This window comes from Oncorhynchus keta, chromosome 35 (assembly GCF_023373465.1).
Source record: "Oncorhynchus keta strain PuntledgeMale-10-30-2019 chromosome 35, Oket_V2, whole genome shotgun sequence".
Taxonomy (NCBI): Eukaryota; Metazoa; Chordata; class Actinopteri; order Salmoniformes; family Salmonidae; genus Oncorhynchus; species Oncorhynchus keta.
The window spans coordinates 61026938-61052418 of NC_068455.1; the positions used below are offsets into that span (position 1 = coordinate 61026938).

The 25481-nt window shown below is 44.7% G+C and overlaps 1 protein-coding gene across 22 annotated transcripts in view; it reads right to left on the reverse strand.

Moving 5' to 3' along the window:
* Positions 1-25481, reverse strand: part of LOC118368770 (receptor-type tyrosine-protein phosphatase delta-like) — a 597123-nt gene that overhangs the window by 145186 nt on the left and 426456 nt on the right. For all 22 annotated transcript variants that reach the window (XM_052497200.1, XM_052497201.1, XM_052497198.1 and 19 more), the window contains one exon: positions 7156-7326. In XM_052497200.1, the coding sequence (XP_052353160.1) occupies positions 7156-7243 (88 nt within the window). In that variant the 5' untranslated portion in view covers positions 7244-7326. The remainder of the gene's footprint in view (positions 1-7155; positions 7327-25481) is intronic.

Sequence of the window (25481 nt, forward strand, 5' to 3'; positions counted from 1 at the left end):
ACTGCTTATTCTATAACATCATGCTGTGTGTGACTGCTGTCTTTCTATCAGTCTATGTGTTTTACAGAAAGTGCGCTCTCCTACATGGAGTGAACCGCGTATTCCGGTCGCTGTCCTTTCAGCATCACGGGCCTGTCACACTCTGTGACACTGTAGTCACTTTTGGTGATAGTGGGATGGTGACGGCGTTAGGCTACCATGGGTTGTGAAAGTAGTGTGGCTTGTTGCTGTTGGTAGCATTGTCAGTGCGGGTGCCGTCTCTGTGTGAGTGGCACGCGGAAGCATGGCTCATCCTCAGGCCTGTTTCATTTAGTTGCATTAGGCCTAAGTGATGCTATGTTTCTGTTATTTCTCTTGATTTTTGAGTTTGGAAGAAACATGTTCAAATAAGTTTTTCCTCCACTGAAGGTCCAATAGCCAGGATTCGCCACCGTAATGTACTAACAATTGATCATCCACATTGATGTACCCACTATTTGAAAACCACAAAACAGTATCCTTTACTCTGTAACAGGAATACTTATTTAACGGAAAAGCACATCCATTCAAGCTAGTGACCAAATCCCAAAATCCCAAAGGCTCTATCTATTAATTGCACAGTCGCTCTAATGACGTTGCGCAACATCTGCATTGTTACAGGGTGCTCTGGCATACGGAGGGGTTATCCACTTTAGCATATGCCAGCATGCTAAACGCTGTGCCAAGCGTAACCCAGGCATACGCAGAACAGCTGGCATTGTGTTCGGCTCACCGGCTGATCACGGCATCAAAGGCATACTAGAGGGTTCTGTGTGAAACCTGGCCATTTGTGCTCTCTTACTGGGAGCATCCAGTTCAAATCATGCTTTCTATTCCATCTTTGACAGACAAACACGCCAAAACCTGAGGTAAAATCTGTCCAAATTCATTTCAATTTAGGTTTGAATTGGGTGTGTATTGTGAATGGGAAAAAACAATCCATTTGTATTGTGAAGAGACTTGGTCAGTTGTCTGTCAAGAGGGCGCACCATAACCATTTGGCTATTTGGTTTTGTGTTCAGGAGGTTTTGTTCTGTCAATACCTTTTCTTTTGGATTCGAATGCCTCAGAGTGGCTAAATTGCCCCTCCATTATCAAGTCAATGTCTCTTGGAGACGTAAGTGCACTTAAAAATAGCATTAGCGCCCGAGGCTAGCCCTTAATTACGGTATGTGCATCTGAGCATGCACAATGCCTCTGTATTGTAAGAAAAAGTTATATTTCTTAGTCTTTCTATGTGTATGTGAGGGTCAAGGAGCTTTGGGGATCGGCCTAACCTTTGTATGGTACTCCATAGCAAGGCTAAGAGCATCATGTAACGGACTGCCAGGGGGTTTCTACAAGACAAAGCAGAATTCCTAGCGTAAATGGTCAATGCACAGTGTCCTATGGAGTAATTACATAATAAAGTAACAACATGATTGTGAAGCACAGAGTTTGTAGAGTACAGTACTTCTACTGGAGAAAACTATGATTACTGCTTATTCCTTTATGATAGTGAAGCCCTGGTAGCGGATAGCTACTCCGAAGGCTACGGTAACATTGTGCTTAATTACGTTTCCATTGTCTTGTGATCTGATTGCGTGCGACTGAACTGCAGGTTTGTAATTTAACACAGTTGTTGAGGAGGGTTCTGGAGCCTTTGGTGTTTTCTAACCCATATTTGTGCTGTGAACATGGTCACATGGTCAGAGTGGAATGGACTCAATTTAAATCGAATTACCATGCAGGCAAATTAAGCTGTGGAATTTAATTTGAACTGTTGTAAAAATGCTAATTTCAGAACAGCCTGGAAGCCCATATGCAAATACAACACTATTTTACAATAATTCATATTAGGGGAGGCAAGCATAAAACACAATTTACAACCCCCTGACATCTGGGAATACAGTATCATTAGCCCTAAGTCTAGCTAGGAGGTGCGGCTCAGTGTGCTCACATGAGCCTGTGTGTGTGTGTGTGTGTGTGTGTGTGTGTGTGTGTGTGTGTGTGTGTGTGTGTGTGTGTGTGTGTGTGTGTGTGTGTGTGTGTGTGTGTGTGTGTGTGTGTGTGTGTGTGTGTGTGTGTGTGTGTGTGTGTGTGCGTGCCTACGTGTACATGCCTGACAGAAGGTCTATGAATGTGTGGCTCTATGGATGAATATAAATGGAGTTAAAAGCATCGAGTTAATGACCATTGACATATACACTCCATAAAAAGATGCATAATTTTGGAGAAAAACACCATATTATTCCATAATCTATTCATATACTGACACTGACCCTGACAGCCATCCGAGTGACACAGCGACGTGGTCGGGCTTGAGCCCTATGATAATGCCCGTGAATAACAACAATATGGGAAAGTCTGTTCCTCACAGTGCACTGAGGAATTATATTGCACATTATGTTCGCCGCAGAGCCGCGCACAATTTGACCTCTGCATGGAAACGCACTAGTCTGTCTCCTGATTCTACTTGAGCCATCAGAACCTGGCAAGAGCACTTTCATTTGTTGGTGTAGGACGCAGCCAGCGTAACAAATGTATGTAATTCCCCACGTTATTGTTCTCCCTTTCTCTCTCTCTCCCTTCTATTCTCACTCCACACGCAACGGCTTGAGCGAAGAGAGTAAAAGAAAGAGAGAGGGAGAGATGGACGGATGAATAAATAGATGGAGCGTATTTGCTTTTCCACTTTACATGTAGTTAATCAAGGGCTACGCCAGAGGGAAAGATAGAGTGTTCTGCATCCCGAATGGCACCATATTCCCTTCCTTTGACCAGGGCCCATAGAGGTGCCATTTGGGATGCATCCTGTGAGTGAACGCGTGTGAAGGACAGCCAGATAGAGTTTTGGGGACGAAAACGGTTCGAGTGTTTACAGATGTCCGGGGGAGCCCGTCGATACTTATTCGACACATTAAAAGAGGAGCGTTCACTCCACTGGGATACAACACGCCATCCGTCATTAGTGGAGAGAATCAATTAAACCAGCATTAGGCCCCAGGGTGACTTAGTTTGTATTCCAAATGGCACCCTATTCCCTATATAGTGCACTACTTTTGACTAGGGTCCATAGAGCGATTGATTTAGGAGGGATTGAAAGCAACAAGTCACATATGACCTAAGTAGTTGCTCAATAAACGAACAGGAAAACCCATTCCTACTCTGAAGGAGTGATCTTCGGGAGTGTATCAATGATCAATAATGATTAACGGATCGTCAATATGTGTCTAGCTGCAGTGAGGAAGGGTCCAGAGAGGACAAACAAACAAGCACAAAGGCAAAACCATTAGACCTCTAACAACCTCCAGGGCCTGTTGTGTTTTGTTTGGTGCAGTTTGTTTGCTAGGAATGCTGGGGAGGCAAACAGTCGTTGCATTAAATGTCGCTAGTGAATCACTGAGCTGTTCAGTTCCGGGCCCTGGTCAAAATTGAAAAGATATATAATATAGAGGTACCTAGGGCTGGATTAGAAATGGTTTGTCCAAAATGCCATCCTCTTCCCTATATAGTGCAATTTTGACCAGGGCCATTGAAGCTTTGATCAAAAGTAGTGTAGGGAATAGGATGCTATTTTTGACGTAGTCATGGGTTTGAGGGAACTGAACAGCTCAGTGATTCACTAGTGACATTTAATGCAACGACTTATGTGTTTCAGACATAAGGAAGTGGATGGCTGCAAACGTTCTACTTTTAAACTCGGACAAAACAGAGATGCTTGTTCTAGGTCCCAAGAAACAAAGAGATCTTCTGTTGAATCTGACAATTAATCTTAATGGTTGTACAGTCGTCTCAAATAAAACTGTGAAGGACCTCGGCGTTACTCTGGACCCTGATCTTTCTTTTGAAGAACATATCAAAAAAACATATAAATGACCATGCTGGTCATTTATGAACATTTGAACATCTTGGCCATGTTCTGTTACAATCTCCACCCGGCACAGCCAGAAGAGGACTGGCCACCCCTCATAGCCTGGTTCCTCTCTAGGTTTCTTCCTAGGCCTTCCTAGGGAGGTTTTCCTAGCCACCGTGCTTTTACACCTGCATTGCTTGCTGTTTGGGGTTTTAGGCTGGGTTTCTGTACAGCACTTTGAGATATCAGCTGATGTACGAAGGGCTATATAAATACATTTGATTTGATTTGTTTGCCTCCCCAGCATTCCTAGCAAACAAACAGCACCAAACAAAACACAACAAGCCCTGGAGGTTGTTAGAGGTCTAATGGTTTTGCCTTTGTGCTTGTTTGTTTGTCCTCTCTGGACCCTTCCTCACTGCAGCTAGACACATATTGACGATCCATTAATCATTATTGATCATTGATACACTCCCGAAGATCACTCCTTCAGAGTAGGAATGGGTTTCTCTGTTTGTCTATTATGCCATTGTTCAACCAGAGAAACAGCATGGTTGTTTGGCTCCACCACCGGCGTCCCCCCATCTCACCCCGGGGCTCATCAGGGAAAATAATGCCCTCTTTCAATAGTCCCGAGCCCAATTTGCCACATCAACTAAAGTAATAGCCTCAAATCCACATAGGCACAGTCCGATGCTAACAAAAGGTCCTTTTTATCCATGCCTATCCACATGTTAACCAAACAAAGCATTGCCATATAGCATTTGTCCGTGATAGCATCGTTAGCGCCAAAACCCCAAACCCTCCCTACGTGTGTGCTGTCCTGTCCGGGGACATTTTTTTCCCGCCTTTGCGGGAGAGGTTAGGGCAGCCAGCCGGACATGGGCACACAGGACTGGCTTCGAGGATGGTGCCATCTGTTGAGCAGGCAGAGTCAGCCATTTTCGCCCTCTCACGTGTCTCATATCCTCCACCATATCTCCTCGCCTGCGGGGCTAACACACCCCAGTTGGGCTAACACACTGCACTGACGGAGGCATTCAGCTTCCCTTCTTCCTCTATGGGGTTTTAGAGTGTTAAAATGAGGAGGTGGGTGGTGGGAGGGGGTTATTCAGTTGGTATTTTGGTCTTTCCTCTCACGGCTAGTGCAGTATTGGGGAGAGTCCTAAGGCTGAGCTGAGCAGCTGAAGTGTTTATGCAGATGCAGTGGCACACTAGAGAGAAAATGGATGCAGTCACTGGCATGGAGCTAACACAGAGGCTCAAAAGCAATGGAGAGAGAGAGAGAGAGAGAGAGAGAAAGAAGGAATATCCGCAATAAAGGGTCTATAGCAACAAAGAATAAAGGTGGAGAGAAGAGAGAGCAGAATATAGCTGTTTATATCTGATTATAAACTGGATGGTTCGAGCCCTGAATGCTGATTGGCTGAAAGCCATGGTATATCAGACCTTATTCTATGGGTATGACATAACCTTTATTTTCCTGCTCTATTTACATTGGTAACCAGTTTATAATAGCAATGTTTGTGGTATATTGCCAAAATACCATGACTAAGGGCTGTATCAAGGCACTCTGCGTTGCGTCATGCATATGAACAGCCCGTAGTCATGGTATATTGGCCATATACCACACCCCTTCTGGGCTTATTGCTTAAATATAGCAGGATACAGCTGAATATAGCTGGATATAGCTAAATATAGCTGGATATAATTGAATATAGCTAAATATAGCTACATATAGCAGGATATAGCTTGATATAGCTAAATATAACTGGATATAGCTGAATATAGCTGGATATAGCTAAATATAGCTGGATATATATAGCTGAATATAGCTAGTTGAATATAGCTAAATATAGCTGGATATAGTTGAATATAGCTGGATATAGCTAAATATAGCTGGATATAGTTGAATATGGCTGGATATAGCTTGATATAGCTAAATATAACTGGATATAGCTGAATATAGCTGGATATAGCTAAATATAACTGGATATAGCTGGATATTGCTAAACATAGCTGAATATAGCTGTATATAGCTGAATATTTGGATATAGCTGAGAGAAGACATAATCCCTGAGAAAATATGTACTACTTCAAATTGGTCTGGATCTCCGTTCTCTTACACCTCAGCTATGGACACTGGCCTGTCATCCAACCCCCTATCCCCAACCCCCTCTCTCCTCCGTTACTCAGTCATTGCTGGACTGCCGTCACCTTCCCTCACGGTCAGTTTGTTTTGGCTTGGAAATGATAAACCAGCACAGCTGTCCAAAGGGCTATCAGATCAGCTGTTAGCATGCAGACACCAACAGGGAGAGAAGGGAAGGTGGGGATTTAGGGGTTAGGATGGCCAAGTGCATTTGTGGTTGTCTCATGGGTTACATCTGTGCTCAAATTCCCCCGTGGAATGCCCACTGGCGACTCGAGTTTGGATGTCTGGTAGTTGGCTTTCCTTTATTTTCTTTTGCATGACACATTAGTCATTGCACCTAAACTACAAGTGCATGGTGACATAGTCCATTTTCATGGTCTATTCTATTCTAAATGATTGCTAGTTGTGCTCAATAGAAAGCACATAAACTGCTGCTATGATTAAAATGGCCAAGTCAATAAAAACCTAGACACACCTGAAGTGACAATTTACTTTTCCATTCATCTCTCTCACTGTGAAATATATGCAGTGGGAGGGGAAAATTGAGATGGGAGAAAATGAAGCAGATTGCAGCGAACATTTCTCAACCAAAAGTTTCGAGTCTCGCCCATCAATTTCTCTTTTGCTGCTCCCTCGTCTGTGACCTTGGGAGGATGCTCCGCTATTCAAACACATTCATGCTGAAGAGGGAGATTCCTGCGGTGTGAAGGGTGTAATAAAACTTTTATTCACCTGCACCTGCTTCCTGGAACGTAGTGATTAATGGGAAGCGGTGTTAAGCAGGGAAAATGGAGTAGGATAAACTCACTGGAGTCTGAAACCTGTTGTGACACCTCAGTGCTCAGATTTCAACTCCAAACATCCTGCAACTCCAATTCAATGTATTTTTGTGGTGATATATATGGTTATCTCCATATAGGATAAGAATGTAGAGGAATGGACTTATGGCCATGGCCTTGTACTCATCAGGGTGTTGGATAGAGAGAGAGAGAGAGAGAGAATGCTGTGTTTTTGTGTGTGTATGACTGTTAGTGTGTGTATGTGACAATGAGATAAGACCACTTACAAGAGGCATATCTCATCCCTACAGTGGCACGAACTGAGGAGAAAGAGAGGACGAGAAGAAGTGACGAAAAGTGACACTTACTTTCAGCGTCGGCGAGAAGGAGGAGCAGACCCAGGACGAGCAGTGCGGGTCTAGCTATGTGCATCATGGGACAGCTTGGCACCAGCATGCTTTGGCAGCCTCAGTGGTGCTGGCTCACAGAGCTCTGTGAGTCAGTCTGGTCTGACTTCTCAGATGCAGGATATTCACAGCCTGCGGGGGGAGAGAGGGAGTGGGGGAGAGAGGGAGGAAAGGAGAGAGGGGAGGGAAAGAGAGCGAGGGCATGAATGAAACAAAGTGGTTTGGCTTCTCGTACTTTATCTATCTAGTGCACATTTCTGACATACCCACACAGACTCAGTAGGTTCTGACAGCTAAAGAGGAGAGAGGGTGATGTGCTCGCAGGCTATATTCGGACACTTCGGAACGCATGTTAGTGTGCTCACGTCCACACGCACGTACACAGATGAAAGGGCTCACTAACGCACTCGCAGCAAGGATTTGCACACAAGCTCTAATCAAATTAACTATTTGTTTGTGATCATCACTGTTACATGTCAGACTTTTACATAATTTGCTAAATCATTTACTGATACCATGTGCTATGTAGAATGTAAAAAAAAAAAAAGGTTCTGAGATGTACATACAGAAAACTCACACATTCAACATGCTAGCAGGGGAATCCTAACCTGTTTAGCCTACTATATTAACACTAATGGGGAACTAACCTAAACCGTCCCTGGAGAACCATATAGCTGGCCATTCAATTCACAGCACCTAATGTCTCCTTTCGTTCTTTTTGAGCGTATGGTGAGACAGTAACATATTGGTGGATTTCTCTCCAGAGACCAGTGCTATCCATAAACTATGTAGTGACAAAATGCCACCATTGTTCTTAGTACCCTTAAAACCACTCAGCTCCACCTCATATACACCTCATATTTATGCCCGTCTTGCCCGTCTTAAAGCTGCAGCTTTAATAGCTTTAAGTGTCTCCAAATGGATTAGGACAAAAGAGAAGGCAACAAATCTATACAGTTTGATGGCGTAAGCTAGCGTTAGCCAAACCTATACTGTATGCAACCAACACCTCCTTTATCAAGCACTGCTTGAAGTACACATTAAATCTGTATGACCAAGTTGGTTAGGCTTGTGTTCCCTCTCATGTTTCGCCACCCCTTCCTTTATCAAAAGCCGCTATGTGGATGGGGTAATTGATCTGACAGAGCATGATAGCATTAGCAAGTAGCCCACTCGATTCCGCGTCATGAATTTGCAAAAGCTTGTGCTTAATCCATAGTGACTGACACGTTTTGGTGGTCATGAATTTCTGGACTCTTCTGGTAGCTAATCCGCTCCATGAGCTCTGGTGACACACAGTGTATTAGCATTAGCATGCTAACCAGTTAGCATGATAGCCTAGCATGGGAGGAGGCTATTATCTGAGACAGACGGTGCATTCCAATATACACATTTTCCAAGCAGGTCTGCACAGATGATATAATGTGGATTTGGTTCCTGAGATGTAAAACACTTTTCCAGGCATTGTAGATATCTAATCAGTATGTAGATCTGTGCTTAAAATGTGTATTTGGAACGCATGCAAAATGGTTGAACTTGCTTGAGGTACACTGACGCTGAGAGCCTTCACGCTTCTTCAGAAGGACACATCATTTGACCTCTGACCTCTTAGACAGCTTGACATTTAGCAGAGTAGCACCGAATGCTAGCGAACAGATAGTATTGACTATTAGCGCATTAGCCACACCACAGGTGCAGACAGAGCACTGTTTACCCTCACAAACGCATTAGAGGTATCGCATAATCCTTTTATACACGGGGCTCATTCGTCCGGCTATTTATCTGATGATTTATAAACAAATAAAACATCCAGAAAACCAAAAGTGCAATCAGTGTAGTAGACGATGACAAAGTACCTCATTTCCCTGCTACCCATCTCCCCGCCTCTCTCTCCCTGTTTCTCCCCCTTTTATTCCTTCAGCTGTAGCCTGTAAATGGCAGAAAAGACAGGGAGATAGTGCACCTGTCACACTCCATTTGTGTCGTGGGGAGATAGACGTGACTACCTGTCTCAGAGCGCCGTGAGGCCTGTGGTGGCCGTGAGGCGTGTGGCGAACAGAATCAATTTGAAGCAATCTCAACCTACAGTACACACCCGCGCGCGCACACACACACACACACACACACACACACACAAAATGGCTCACATACATATACACTGTCATACACATAATTTCTGCATGACTAGTATTTATAGTGCATTCTATTCCATAACACTGTGTAAGGATAGGGATATCACTGAAGTGCAATCCATAGAAAGCAACGACAGAAACAGAAAGCTCCTCTAATCAAGGTCACTGACGTCTTTTTTATTTATTTATTTGACCTTTATTTAACCAGGCAAGTCAGTTAAGAACAAATTCCTATTTTCAATAACGGCCAAGGAACAGTGGGTTAACTGCCTGTTCAGGGGCAGAACGACAGACCTTGTCAGCTCGGGGATATGAACTTGCAACCTTCCGGTTACTAGTCCAACGCTCTAACCACTAGGCTAGCCTGCCGCCCCACGTCTTCCCTGACTTTTGCTTTGCATGCGAAATCTGGGTTGATAGCCTTTGAGTTAATTAATGTAGTGTGAATTTCCATAATGACATGACATTAGGAGTCCTCACTATACACAGTACTCAGCAGCCTTCCCTTCCTTTCACTTCCTCCCTCCACTTCCCTCCACATGCTGATACAGACAAACAAAGCCATCTGCATGTTTCTTAAGCACCAACCAGGGGAGAGGAAGGCTGTGCTATCCATGTGAACACAAGCAGCCCTAATGAGAACAAAGTAGCCAACAAATCGATCCTGAAATTGGAACCTAGAACCTAAAAGGGTTCTTGGACTGTCCCATTAGATGAACCCTTTGAAGAACCCTTTTTGGTTCCAGGTAGAAGAACCCTTTTGAGTTCCAGGTAGAACTCTTTCCACAGAGGTATTTAACCCAAAAGAGTTGTACCTGCAAACAAAAAGGGTTCTCCTATGGGGACAGCTGAATAACCTTTTTGGATGTTGTTTCTCTAGTGGTGTACATCAGAATTCCCTGTGTTACCCATGGCACATTGTTACCTCAAATATTACCTCTGACCATTGTCACCAAAGCTTTCGTTCCGCAACATGGCCGCTCTGTTTCACGTGTCAGTTAAATTTCACACATACAGCGATGTTGATGCTTCCATTGAACATTTATTGCCAAAAAAAAAGAAGAAAAGAAACAAGAACAAATGTTGTCCTTTCTTTCCGAGCCCCTCGGCGGTATTATTGTGTACCTATTCAGCACTGTTCCATTCAAAGAGCCGGTTGTGATAGGATCATGCATTATTAAACAAAAGGCAGACAACACGCACAATGTTAATTAGAAAATGGGGAGATATTGCCAGGCAGTGGAGGAGGAGAGGAATAAAGAAAGAGAGGGAGGGTTGATGAGTCGTCGTTCTCTCTCTCCCCTGATTCTTATCACTCCCTGAAAAGGTTGATAGAGGGAGGGAAACAACGGAGAGAGGGATTCTCTGTAGAATGGCCAACCCGTTTAGTGTCTTCTTCTACTGCGTGTGGGAGCTACGTGTCTCAAACAATGACTAGTGATTTATTTCAGAGCTTTTTTGACCCTGCTGTATGAAATGTCAAACAATGTTTGATAAAAGACACTTGGGCTCATTATTTTGTTAAAACATCTTGAGATGACTGTTTGATGATCAACAGACGTGAACACATTATTGTAGCATCAGCATCCTTCTCCCTCGATCCCTTTCCCTGCGGTGGTCTTGACCCTGAAAGCATGCTGTTATAGAAGCAAATTCCATCTACAATGACACATTCTGTGTTAGCGTGCTAACTTAGCGTGCTAGTATATCCACTATATGACCCAAACTAATGGGAACCAAATCCTAGCATGAGCATTATATGAATGCAACTGTTGAAAATAAAAAATTGGCATGGGATAAAAACAATACCCCATAACCAACCTTGACTCATCTTTCATGCATGTTGCCTCAGTTTTGCTTCAACACATCAATTGGGTTTCAAGGGGTTCTTGATGTTCATGAATAGCATGCAATGCTTTTCCCATCTTATAAAACGGATTACATGGGAACAGTTGTTGTTCTCCCCCCAAAAAACAAAGCGGCCACAAAAATACCAAGCCCAACTATTAAGTCAACCCCTTCCTTAATTGTGTGCACACACGCACAGACAGAACTCTTGCAATGCCACTATATTGGGGCTAAATCAAAAGCTTCACACTGTACTGCCCAAGTGTTATGCCTCACAGAGCAAAACAAATAAGATTTTTGCCTTTTACTAAATGCTCCCTTTCAATGCCCTGTCATAAACAATGCAGTCATTACATAGTCCAGAACCACAAGTAAAACATGTCAGTTTAAAAACAAACTCCAGCAAGGTAAAGCTGTGTTTTTAGATGTTTTATACAGTATCTTGTATCCAGATGCCACGCGAGAGGTAAGAGTCAAACGCTCAAGGACTCTATAATTAAGGCCAAACCGCTGTTCCATGGCCGAGCGCTCACCCGCCTATTTCAACCGGCATCTCCACAGAGGGCATAGGGTATCGTGTACCCATTCCTCACCCTCCCCATCTACCCATTTCAACAGAAATATGACTTCAATAGAGTTGAGAAAAAGGCTACATGAAAAATGATTCGCACCAATTCAACAACAATAATAATAATAATAAGGTGCCCCCTGGGTTATTGCTATGTGTCATATGATTGGAGTTAAAATGTCTCCCGTTGGAACACTCGACAAAGGCATAACTTCCCCTAGCAACCGTCCGCCCACCTGTGAAAAAGGGTGCGGGCTAAGTCAGAGTGGCAGACCATGAGCTTGGGATGCTGACTGCACTTATTATGCATGACACATGCAGCAGTCTTTTATCTTGCCTCCTTCCACTCATCTATTCATTTCTCTCATTCCAACAAAATCGTCTTCTTCTGTTCTCTGCCTCTCTGATTCACTCTACTTTCTCTCCCTCCGTCTTTCACTGTCATTCCTCTCTGCCCTTCTCTGTGTCTTTTCTCTCTCTCTCTCGCTCATACCTCCTGTCTCAATCCTGCCGCTGTACTCTGTTTCCTCTCTTTCCATCGCTCCCTCCATCTCTCTCTCACTTTGATTTAGGACTGGCGTCTGGGACGTTTCTCACGCATCGCCCCAGATCAGCGGGCATGTGCAATAACATCCCTCAAGCTAAGCTAAGCTATGCCCTCAAGCTAAGCTAAGCTATGCCCTCAAGTGCAGCCTCCACATGAAAGCTTCTGACAAACCGCGGCTTAGAGAAACTTATTTACCCACCCCCCTCCTTCCGACCTCAGCCAAACAAGCCTCCCACGCTCATAAATTGCGTTTTCAGAGATGCTCGTCCCACCCGAGTTACTCTGTTGTCTCCATGTTTATCCGAACGTCAGAGGTGTTTGTTTATGCCGTGGCTAGCGGCTAATCACTAAAGGGCTAACAACAAGCTAGCATCCTCTCTAGCGTCCCACTCTTTGTTGTTATGAGTGACGCCTTCCAACACAAGACACTGAGATAAGCTTATTGGGTTCGGGTGACATTTCCTGCGCCAGTAATTGGGTTTAACAGCACCTGCTGTGTCTGGAAGAAGGAAGCAATGGTGATCTTGTCGCTGCATCGTGTCCCCAGGTGCGGGTACAGGAAATGCCAAAGCCATTTCACCTTCGCAGCAGGAATTTGAACTTTGAGAAGCCTCCAAATAAAGTTTGTCCGAAGGGAGTTGTGTTTGTTTACCTAATCCCCAAAGGTCACTGACAAAGTAAACCCATAGATATGTCTAAGAGTTGCTTAACTTGTGCAATGTATCCATCTGTGGTTATAGCTCTGCAGGGAGAATTTATGCAGGTTGGTATTTGTGTCATGACTTACCCTGGAGACAGCTCTGCGGAGGGGTCACTAGCTGGCACAGCCACAAAGTCATGAAATCTGATTTTATACCTAACCTTAAAAACACTGCTAACCCTAATGCCAAACCCTGACCTTAACTTAAGACCATAAAGCTATTTTTACAATATAGCCCATTTTGACTTTGCAGCTGGCCTATCTCGTTCCGCCTTCAGGGTAAAATTCATGACAATAAACGTCAACCTGTAGAGTTTAGATAAATACAACAGTTTTAACAAGCTGGTGTTTGCCCATATAGCTGCAAGAAAAACTAACAATGGAACAGAGGCCAATATATACTGTATATTCTCAGTTTACTATAATGATCCTATGTGACTATCTAGCACTGTCTCCCTCCCTCCCTCCCTCCCTCCCTCCCTCCCTCCCTCCCTCCCTCCCTCCCTCCCTCCCTCCCTCCCTCCCTCCCTCCCTCCCTCCCTCCTCTTCTTCATCTAGCAAATTTTCCCTGTGCCTCTTACCTTGTCTTTTCACTTTTCACAGTAAAACACCTCTTGTTCTTTTTTAACGCTTCCCTCGCTCTTACTCTCTCCCTGCATCTCTCTCTCCCCGCCCCTCATCCAATCCGTTATCCCCGTCTCACAGCAGCTGTTAGGTTCAGATGGATGGTCCCCCAGTACACGACCTTGACCACCAGACTGGTGAGTGATTATCCCAGTGCCCTGTTGGGCTGCTCCCCTGCACACACACACACACACACACACACACACACACACACACACACACACACACACACACACACACACACACACACACACACACACACACACACACACACACACACACACACACACACACACACACACACACACACACAGGCTTCAGGGGGGTAAGCATTAGGGACACTAGGGGGGGGAATAACATCACCACAACACTCTACATCTGTGACTGCTTGTTTGTATTTCTGCTGGCCTTGATTACATTGGCCAACACATGGTTAATTTAATCATATAGAAAAGTTGAATGCCTCTGAGGGCTCCCCCATGCACTTGAGGGGCCACGAGTTTGTGTGCTGTCTCGATGCTGACGATTTAGAAGTGCATAGTGTGTCGTGCTCGTGTCGCCGCCGTCCACTGGAGGACACTTCTGTATGAGTGCCGTGTTTCACGTAGAAAGGAACTCATTACCGTGTAAATGTGATGCATTCAAGTGCCCATTGTATGAGAGGGAGAAAACAGTAGACTCAGCAGCCGCCAACCTGAAAACAGTGGGATTCAATTTACGCCGCATGAACAGGGGAGGGCCAAATCATGTTACATATTATGAACAAGAAAACAGGGGAGAGGGAGCTGAGAAGGAGGGAGCAGGCAGAGAGAGTGAGGTGGGAATAGAGAGAGAGGAGGACAACAGAGAATGGAGGGTGGAGAGTGGTGGAATGAGACAGAGAGAGAGGAGGACAACAGAGAGCGGAGGGTGGAGAGTGGTGGAATGAGACAGAGAGAGAGGAGGACAACAGAGAGCGGAGGGTGGAGAGTGGTGGAATGAGACTGAGAGAGAGATGAGGACAACAGAGAGTGGAGGATGGAGAGTGGTGGAATGAGACAGAGAGAGAGGAGGACAACAGAGAGCGGAGGGTGGAGAGTGGTGGAATGAGACTGAGAGAGAGATGAGGACAACAGAGAGTGGAGGATGGAGAGTGGTGGAATGAGACGGAGAGAGAGAGGAGGACAACAGAGAGCGGAGGATGGAGAGTGGTGGAATGAGACTGAGAGAGAGAGGAGGACAACAGAGAGCGGAGGATGGAGAGTGGTGGAATGAGACAGAGAGAGAGGAGGACAACAGAGAGCGGAGGATGGAGAGTGGTGGAATGAGACTGAGAGGGAGAGGAGGACAACAGAGAGCGGAGGGTGGAGAGTGGTGGAATGAGACTGAGGGAGAGAGGAGGACAACAGAGAGCGGAGGGTGGAGAATGGTGGAATGAGACAGAGAGAGAGGAGGACAACAGAGAGTGGAGGGTGGAGAGTGGTGGAATGAGACTGAGAGGGAGAGGAGGACAACAGAGAGCGGAGGATGGAGAGTGGTGGAATGAGACTGAGAGGGAGAGGAGGACAATAGAGAGTGGAGGATGGAGAGTGGTGGAATGAGACTGAGTGGGAGAGGAGGACTACAGAGAGCGGAGGGTGGAGAGTTTTAGAATGAGACAGAGAGAGAGGAGGACAACAGAGTGTGGAGGGTGGAGATTGGTGGAATGAGACTGAGAGGGAGAGGAGGACAACAGAGAGCGGAGGGTGGAGAGTGGTGGAATGAGACTGAGAGGGAGAGGAGGACAACAGAGAGCGGAGGGTGGAGAGTGGTGGAATGAGACTGAGAGAGAGAGGAGGACAACAGAGAGCGGAGGGTGGAGAATGGTGGAATGAGACTGAGAGAGAGAGGAGGACAACAGAGAGTGGAGGGTGGAGAGTGGTGGAATGAGACTGAGAGGGAGAGGAGGACAACAGAGAGTGGAGGGTGGAGAGTGGTGGAATGAGACTGAGAGGGAGAGGAGGACTACAGAGAGCGGAGGATGGAGAGTGGTGAATGAGACAGAGAGAGAGAGGAGGACAACAGAGAGCGGAGGATGGGGAGTGGTGGAATGAGACAGAGAGAGAGGAGGACAACAGAGAGCGGAGGGTGGAGAGTGGTGGAATGAGACTGAGAGAGAGAGGAGGACAACAGAGAGTGGAGGGTGGAGATTGGTAGAATGAGACTGAGAGAGAGAGGAGGACAACAGAGAGTGGAGGGTGGAGATTGGTGGAATGAGACTGAGAGAGAGAGGAGGACAACAGAGAGTGGAGGGTGGAGAGTTTTAGAATGAGACAGAGAGAGAGGAGGACAACAGAGAGCGAAGGATGGAGAGTGGTGGAATGAGACTGAGAGGGAGAGGAGGACAACAGAGAGCGGAGGATGGAGATTGGTGGAATGAGACAGAGAGAGGAGGACAACAGAGAGCGGAGGATGGAGAGTGGTGGAATGAGACAGAGGGAGAGGAGGACAACAGAGAGCGGAGGGTGGAGAGTGGTGGAATGAGACAGAGAGAGAGGAGGACAACAGAGAGCGGAGGATGGAGAGTGGTGGAATGAGACAGAGAGAGAGGAGGACAACAGAGAGCGAAGGATGGAGAGTGGTGGAATGAGACAGAGAGAGAGGAGGACAACAGAGAGCGGAGGATGGAGAGTGGTGGAATGAGACAGAGAGAGAGGAGGACAACAGAGAGCGAAGGATGGAGAGTGGTGGAATGAGACAGAGAGAGAGGAGGACAACAGAGAGCGGAGGATGGAGAGTGGTGGAATGAGACAGAGAGAGAGGAGGACAACAGAGAGCGAAGGATGGAGAGTGGTGGAATGAGACTGAGAGAGAGAGGAGGACAACAGAGAGCGGAGGATGGAGAGTGGTGGAATGAGACTGAGAGAGAGAGGAGGACAACAGAGAGCGGAGGATGGAGAGTGGTGGAATGAGACAGAGAGAGAGGAGGACAACAGAGAGCGGAGGATGGAGAGTGGTGGAATGAGACAGAGAGAGAGAGGAGGACAACAGAGAGTGGAGGGTGGAGAGTCCTAGGCACACTAGAGCAGTCTGGAGGTGTCGTTTTCCGAAGGGGGTGATGACGGGTTGGACAAATCTGCGATGGTCGGAGTACGAGAATGTGTATGGGCTTCAAGATCCTCTGTTTCCTGCAACATGCATGTACATACAATCTCTCGTTCTCTCTCTCTGTGTCTGTACACACACACACACATAGTCTCTGCACCATACGCTCCGGGCATCTTGACATCTACCCCCCACCCAGCCACGATCTGTGGGAGGATGAATAATATCACTTCCGAGAGAGGAGAGAGGGAGGAAGGGAGAGAGAGGGAGGGACATAGAGAAAGTAAGAGAGAAAGGGATGAGGAGGGAGAGAAGACAGAGAGAGAGGATAGAAAGAAAGATGGAGAGAGAAAAAGAGGGTGGGTGGATGGAGATAGAGACACAGAGTACAAAGAGAGAGAGAGGGGGGGGGGGGGCGAGAGGTAGAGAGACCATTCCCACCCCCCTGCCCCTGCTCTCATGCAGTTTTATGGAAAAGACAGAGGCCATGAGAGTAGGAGTGTTCCTCTGAATAGACAAAACAGCCCTCCTCTGTGACTAGCGTGGCAGAAATCAACTGAAAAACCACTGCAATTGCACGAGTTCCTACTTCATACACCAGACCCTAACTCCCAATGCAGTTTTCATAGGAACACAACAAGTCATTCCTTTTCTCCCATACAACCAGTTCACCGTTCATCACTTTGAATATCAAGGTATTTTGCCACAGTGACATTTTAGCCGCATTTGTACCAAAGCCGGGGCTTGCTTTAGATAAGAAAAAGCATTAGTTAAGCATACACAGAGGATGTAAAGAAAAGCCTAAGGTGTACACGCTGCTCTCAAGGGAAATGTCGTTATTAAAATGCTAAAGTATCTCCCATTTTCTAAACGTTAATTTACGTGATATACCCTGAGATAAATGTAACGGTACATTATATGCGCGGGAGCTTTTGAACTATGGCAGGGAGGGTGTATCCCTCAACCCATATCCCCTCAACCCATATCCCCTCAACCCATATCCCCTCAACCCATATCCCCTCAACCCATATCCCCTCAACCCATATCCCCAAAATGTGATTTAGCATAAATATACCATTAGCGGTATGGCTAATGTTTCTACCTCCCACAAGCCCATTTCACGTTGTACCGGCAGCTCTTGACTTGATTCAAAGTTGTGTGATTTGCACGTTTATGCACGTTGTTTCGTGCCCAACTCCCAAGAGACTGGAGACGCACGGTTATCGGTCTGTTGGATGCCACATGGCTACCCAGTCTGGCTTGACATGAGTATAAAGAGGATTATGACTGCTAATGTTTTGTCATGAATCATATTTGATTAAAAAAAAACACACACACACAAACAGACAGCAGAAGTCTGTAACTGACACAATAGACCTATTAGCAAAACACAAGCTTATCAGAGTGCGTTATGTGAGAGAGCTGCCAAGATGGCTGTTGACTGGGCATCAAATATTACCATGAATATTAGGCGACTTTGTTGAATTAGGCAACAGAGCTATGAAGCCGTGTTGCTCCCTTTGCTCGCCTCAAAGAACATCCTAGGAGGCGTTGAAACGTACTTGAACATTTCTACTATTTTACCTGTGGTGGATTTTGCAGGACTCATTTGTTCAGAAATATCCTTTGATGTGTATTTTAGCGAGTCATTTCAATAAAAAGACTATATTTATGGATGATTTTAGACCTCCTTTGGACAAATGTTAGCTACAGTTCCCACAGACTGTGGGAGTGAAATGTGCTTTCTTAACTTGCGGACCAAGTGCTACACACAGTGCCGTGAGGAATGAACACAGGCAGGAGTCAACAACTGTCAACAGTGACCTAATCTGTTATACAACGGTCTACGTTAGCAAGAATGAAGAATATCTCAATTTAATGCCAAGCCCATTTAACTGATTGCCTATTGTGGTACTAGAACACAACACTGTTTTTATGACTTTCAAAAGGACTGAATAAGACCCTTTCTTCTCCCCCAGTTTTGAGATTCAATTAAATCAAATCTCAGTTCGGTTTGCAAAGCCAAATAAAAGCCAGCACGGAAGCAATTTGACCCACTACCTCTTCTCCCAGTGCATTACCAATGACAACGTACATATCTACTTTAAAAGCACATTTCTGTCTCTATTACTTTAAATCATCTTAGATGGAGGCTGTGGTTGTCCCCGTACCAGTTTGCTGTTTGTTTTGATAGTTTTCACCCTGATTAATATAGGCATATGTCTCCAGCTTATGAAAACATGAGAAGCCCTACCAATTTTTATCTTCCCAGTCACATTTGCAAAAACAGCACATTTGAAATGAATGTTTGATAAGTGCCTATTCCTACACTGGCATTTCTCCATTTACCAGAGAAACGCTGGCTGTTAGCTTATTTTCTTATTTCCAATTTTCTCACAGACAGACAGACAGACAGACAGACAGACAGACAGACAGACAGACAGACAGACAGACAGACAGACAGACAGACAGACAGACAGACAGACAGACAGACAGACAGAGACACAGAAACACACACACATACAAACAAACACACACGCAGACAAGCAAACACACACCCAGACAAACAAACACACACATAGACAAGCAAACACACACATAGACAAACAAACACACACACAGACAAACAAACACACACGCAGACAAGCAAACACACACCCAGACAAACAAACACACACATAGACAAGCAAACACACACATAGACAAACAAACACACACACAGACAAGCAAACACACACACATACAAACAAACACACACGCAGACAAGCAAACACACACCCAGACAAACAAACACACACATAGACAAACAAACACACACATAGACAAGCAAACACACACCCAGACAAACAAACACACACATAGACAAGCAAACACACACATAGACAAACAAACACACACATAGACAAACAAACACACACATAGACAAACAAACACACACATAGACAAACAAACACACACATAGACAAACAAACACACACATAGACAAACAAACACACACATAGACAAACAAACACACACATAGACAAACAAACACACACATAGACGAACAAACACACACATAGACAAACAAACACACACATAGACAAGTCTGCACTGTCACGACACCAGCATCTTGACTCCGATACCGATACCAAGTGAAATAAAACATTTTGAATGGTAAATCTCTAGTCTATTGATACTGGTTAAATCAAGATGTAGCCTAGGCCTCCTAGTTAAATGCATGCACACACACACACAAAACACTGGTACTGAACCGATTTTCCTGTTCTAGTATAAAACAAGTACCGGAGTTTCAATATACCGAGCAACACTAAGTGCATCATCACAACTAGCAGAGCCTCCTTTCCAATACTTTAAATTACCATTAACCGACTGTCTTCATCTTGTCATTAACATGGCTGCCTGTGACAAAAGTGCGAAAGCGGCATCTGAAGCTCCCATTGGTAGAGCCCGGACCCACCTTACCCGCCCAAGTGACATCTGAAGAGAGATAGGACCCATGAATAGAGGATTAGCTACTGCATAATTACTTATTTAAAGATCCTAATTAAGAATTTAATTTAGAGTCGCTGCCAGTGAGATTCTGCCACTGAGGTACTACAGGGAAAAGGTGTGTTTGCGTGTAAGTGAGTGTGTGTGTTTACGATACATTGATGTCATTTAGCAGATGCTCTTCTTCAGAGACGCTAACAAGCACTACAACATATAGTACAGTAGGCCTGCTAGGGACACATAACATCTTTAATTTCTTCAAAGCTTCATGTATGACCCTTTTGCGATGAGACGTACAGATGTATTATCTAAATGTGATCACTCTTTTGTTGATGATCATGTTCCTGTGCCGCAGGAAATACAGACGAGCTTGGTGATTTGAATAAATTCACTGAAAACCCCAACTAACACACGGTTAAATGAACAGTATTGCACTTTTCATGCCGCCTCAATTTGAACAGCTAATAGCCTCAAGGAACATTACGGACTAAACGTTCAAATCTTGTTGCTGTCGGATTATTTTGCTTCGACAATACAGGTCAATTTAAGATCCTACATCTGTACTGTTACGTTTAGGATGAGGGGCATCATTAAAGGTCATGGTCGTAACCAGTGTGGGATGTGTCTGTAATTACCGCTGTGGTTCAATCGCCTAATATCATCCACCTAGAAAATGCACTCATAAGACAATGCCAACCATTCCAAAAGGTTACTACACAATTCATAACGTGGCTCACAAACTTGTTTTAGTTGTCAGAACTCGCTTGTCTCTTGTCAGACTGCGGGCAAATGCTGAAATTAATTAGCTATGCATTCTCTTTCTCATAATGCAGCCCAGCATCGTGATGTATTTGCCTTTCAACTTCTCCTTTTGTTTCATGTACGTGTGGTAACGCCCTGCTGTTTAGTCGGTTGTAATTAGCCGAGGAAAGTTGTGCTTATGCCATGCAAATTATGCTCTACTTTTATGATTGAAATGCTGCTTCTTTCACCTGCAGGTTTGTTTTTGATTATTGTTAGACTGCAATACTGTATATACAGTATTGGTCACAGATACCTTTAAAAAAAGGTAGGGGCATGGATCAGAATCCAGTCAGTATCTGGTGTGACCACTATTTGCCTCATGGAGAGCAAAACATCTCCTTCACATAGAGTTGATCAGGCTGTTGATTGTGGCCTGTGGAATGTTGTCCCACTCCTCAGTGGCTGTGTAAAGTTGCTGGATATTGGCGGGAACTGGAACACGCTGCCGCACGCGTCGATCCAGAGCAACCCAAACATGCTCAATGGGTGACATGTCTGGTAAGTTTGCAGGCCATAGAAGAACTGGGACATTTTCAGCTTCCAGGAATTATGTACAGATCCTTACAATGTGGGGCTGTGCATTATCATGCTGAAACATGAGGTGATGGCGGCAGACGAACGGCACGACAATGGGCCTCAGGATCTCGTTACGGTGCAAATGGGTTTGTTGTCCGTAGCTTATGCCTGCCAATACCATAACCCTACAGCCATCATGGGGCACGTTGACATCAGCAAACCTTTATTTCAGCACATGAAACCAACACTTTTACATGCTGCCTTTATGTTTTTGTTCAGTGTAGTTAGACAAAGACACCACAGAGAACGTTTGGAGCTACTGTGTGGAGTGTCAGTCATACTGTATAGCATTGTTGTTGGAAGCTAGGAGAAGTCAAAACATTTTCCCTCTGCTGATGAAATGAAGTGATTCCAATACGGGAAACTGCGTATACACATCATTTTACAGCGTCCCTGACAATCCGTTCAACCCCAGACAAAAAAAAGAAAGAGCAAACGAGCTAATGACGCTAGCATTGTCAGCCATCAAAGTTATCCCTTTATCTCTCGCTCTGCGTGTCAGCCACATCCATTTCCAGCGCTGCAACCAAAACAAATGTGTCAGACAAGGGAGGGAGAAACAAGAGGAAATGTATATTTTTTTGTTATCTCTTGAACAGGAGCAACGATAACACAATTATTGGACGTGATGGCTGGCCTCTGAAGCTTGATCTGATGTGTTTCTCGTGGTGGAGTTGCGATTGTAAAACCACAGTCTTTACCTGCACATCAAAAACAGCTTCTATCTGCAGAACCGCTAACATCCAAAAGGTAATTGTGACAGCTCAAAAAAGGTTGTGGACAAAGTCAATTGAGGATGTTATAGTTGTCATTTATCCAAAAGGTTGAGTGTGGTGGAATACATTGTTCCAGACCCTCATTCACTCCACACCAGTAAAACGGTAAGATTCACAATCATAAAGAACACCAAAAAATGGCAAACTTTTAATCTACCTCTTCTTTCAAAAGAAGAGAGAGGTTGACACAGTTAGACCCGGGACTGGTATACACACAGAGGCCTCTGAGAGAATGGCTGGGTAAGGAGAGGTACAGTGAGAGAATGGCTGGGTAAGGAGAGGTACAGTGAGAGAATGGCAGGGTAAGGAGAGGTACAGTGAGAGAATGGCTGGGTAAGGAGAGGTACAGTGAGAGAATGGCTGGGTAAGGAGAGGTACAGTGAGAGAATGGCTAGGTAAGGAGAGGTACAGTGAGAGAATGGCTGGGTAAGGAGAGGTACAGTGAGAGAATGGCTGGGTAAGGAGAGGTACAGTGAGAGAATGGCTGGGTAAGGAGAGGTACAGTGAGAGAATGGCTGGGTAAGGAGAGGTACAGTGAGAGAATGGCTGGGTAAGGAGAGGTACAGTGAGAGAAGGTTTGAGCCGCTGATCTTTCCACTGTAGTCATATCATTGGGGGAGAATACACAGTCTGCAGTTTGCTGATGAACAATTTGACCTGATTTCAGGCCTGGCTACCCGCATGTCCCTCCACTAAAAATCCTCAGTCTTTCTCTCTCCCTCGCTCCTCTCTCCCTATCTATCTCTCTGGGACTACCAGAAAAAGAGATATCTCAGGGTGACAGTCAGGGCATTGGTCAGTCGCTGGCAGTTAGCCTGCGTGTGATTGAGGTGTCACTAACTTGCAGCAGCATTGGGGAAACAGGAGCACTCGGGATGCTTTGGGGCTGCTAGCAGATGCTAACCGCTACTACGACTAAACTGTCCCTCCTCCTGGGGATTCATAAACGTTCAACGATGGGGACTGGTGTTGAGAAGATGCCAAGGTGCTCAGGGGCATAGTGACACTCTGATTTCACAAGTTTTAGATGATGTCCTTGCACCCTGTTGGCCACAGCAAAGAATAGGCCAAATATATGAAGGGTGAGACCCAAACAAGCATGCAAGCAGTATGTGCAGTGTGTGTTCCATTGCACAATTAAAGGTGAGAGGTGAAAACTGGGAACTAATCAAACTCAACACGCCTTTGCCTTTTGAGGTTTCGTAAACATGGTGTGTTGACGAAGGAGCAGTTAAACAGCGAAGTCAGACACGATAACAGTTCAACAAATCTGATATCCCTCTTGGGTATATTTGACCTTTTGATAGTCAGATATGTTCCTCACTGATCACAAAAGCACCAGAAAATGCCTTCTTTTGTCAAAGTGCCATCCTCTTCACCTGTTAAGAAACAAACGGTCTCAGTTAGCACTTGACAAGCTGCCTATCACCCATCTGACCTTAAACATCAGAAACAAACTGTCCCAATGCCGCCTGTGGCTCAACTGACGACTGTATGGCAACAAGTGTCTGAAACATTCACCTATGCCTCATTTCTCCTGCTAGCTCTCGATTCCTTTTTTTTCTTGATGTGAGAGACAAATAATGGTTCATCTCTTCACCTCAAAGGTGGTTTTCTCGCCACACGGCAATGGCTGACTGGCTGCCGTCTGTTTGTTTGGGGGAGGAGCCAGTCTTATCCTAATCTCTGGCTTTAAACTGTGCAGACTAACTCCTTCGCCTTTGTTGTTCTTACAAGGAGCTTGGCAAGGTGACAATAAGCTTCAAAGGTCTGAAACGTATTCATGCACATAAATGGCAGATTGGCAAGGAGAACGCAGGCTCCATAATCTCTAAGCAGGGGAAGAACTGAACTCTTTGTGAGTGTTTGTGTGCGCATATGTGTGTTTACACCTGTGTGTATGTGTGTGTTTGTAAACGCCTGTGTGTTTTCATGGGTGTCTGTGTGTGTGTGTGTGTGTGTGTGTGTGTGTGTGTGTGTGTGTGTGTGTGTGTGTGTGTGTGTGTGTGTGTGTGTGTGTGTGTGTGTGCGTGCGTGCGTGCGTGCGTGTGTGTGCGTGCGCGTGTATATTGCTGATTATAACATACGCCCCTCCAACCCCTTGACTATGACAGAGATTGCCCTGTAATGGCCACAAGACTGAGGGATTCACCTAGGGACTGCCTGTAATTGGCTAGAGGCTATGACGTTTACTTTTGTGTGTAGCGGGCATTTACCAGGGGAGGAGTGTGTGTTGTAATGCTGATGTTGCAACAGAGTGTTCCTATGATGTCATTTTGAGGTGATTGAGGTGAACCTTAAACTAGTTGTATTTTCTATCTGCTATCATTAAATGCCATCACAACCAAAGGCTACTTTCTGATTGTACATTTTAAAGCAGTGCTTAAGGAAGGTCTATTCCTGGCAAAGGCCCATTCAATTCAAAACAGGGTACATTTTAAGCAATCATAAAGTTGAATTCACAATCATATACACTAAAACTGGACAGAACCGGTCCATTTTGAATGTCACATGAAATCCATAACATTATGATGTATCCATAATATCCATATCATAAGGATGTATCCATAATATCATAACATAGTGATGTATCCATAACATAAGGATGTATCCATAACATAATGATGTATCCATAATATCATAACATAGTGATGTGTCCATAACATAGTGATGTATCCATAAAATCACAACATAGTGATGTATCCATAACATAAGGATGTATCCATAACATAAGGATGTATCCATAAAATCACAACATAGTGATGTATCCATAACATAGTGATGTATCCATAACATAGTGATGTATCCATAACATAGTGATGTATCCATTACATAAGGATGTATCCATAACATAACGATGTATCCATAATATCACAACGTAGTGATGTATCCATAATATCCATAACATAAGGATGTATCCATAATATCAAAACATAGTGATGTATCCATAACACAAGGATGTATCCATAACATAAGGATGCATCCATAATATCCATAACAATGTATCCATAAAATCACAACATAGTGATGTATCCATAACATAGTGATGTATCCATAACATAGTGATGTATCCATTACATAATGATGTATCCATAACATAACGATGTATCCATAATATCCATAACATAATGGTGTATCCATAATATCCATAACATAA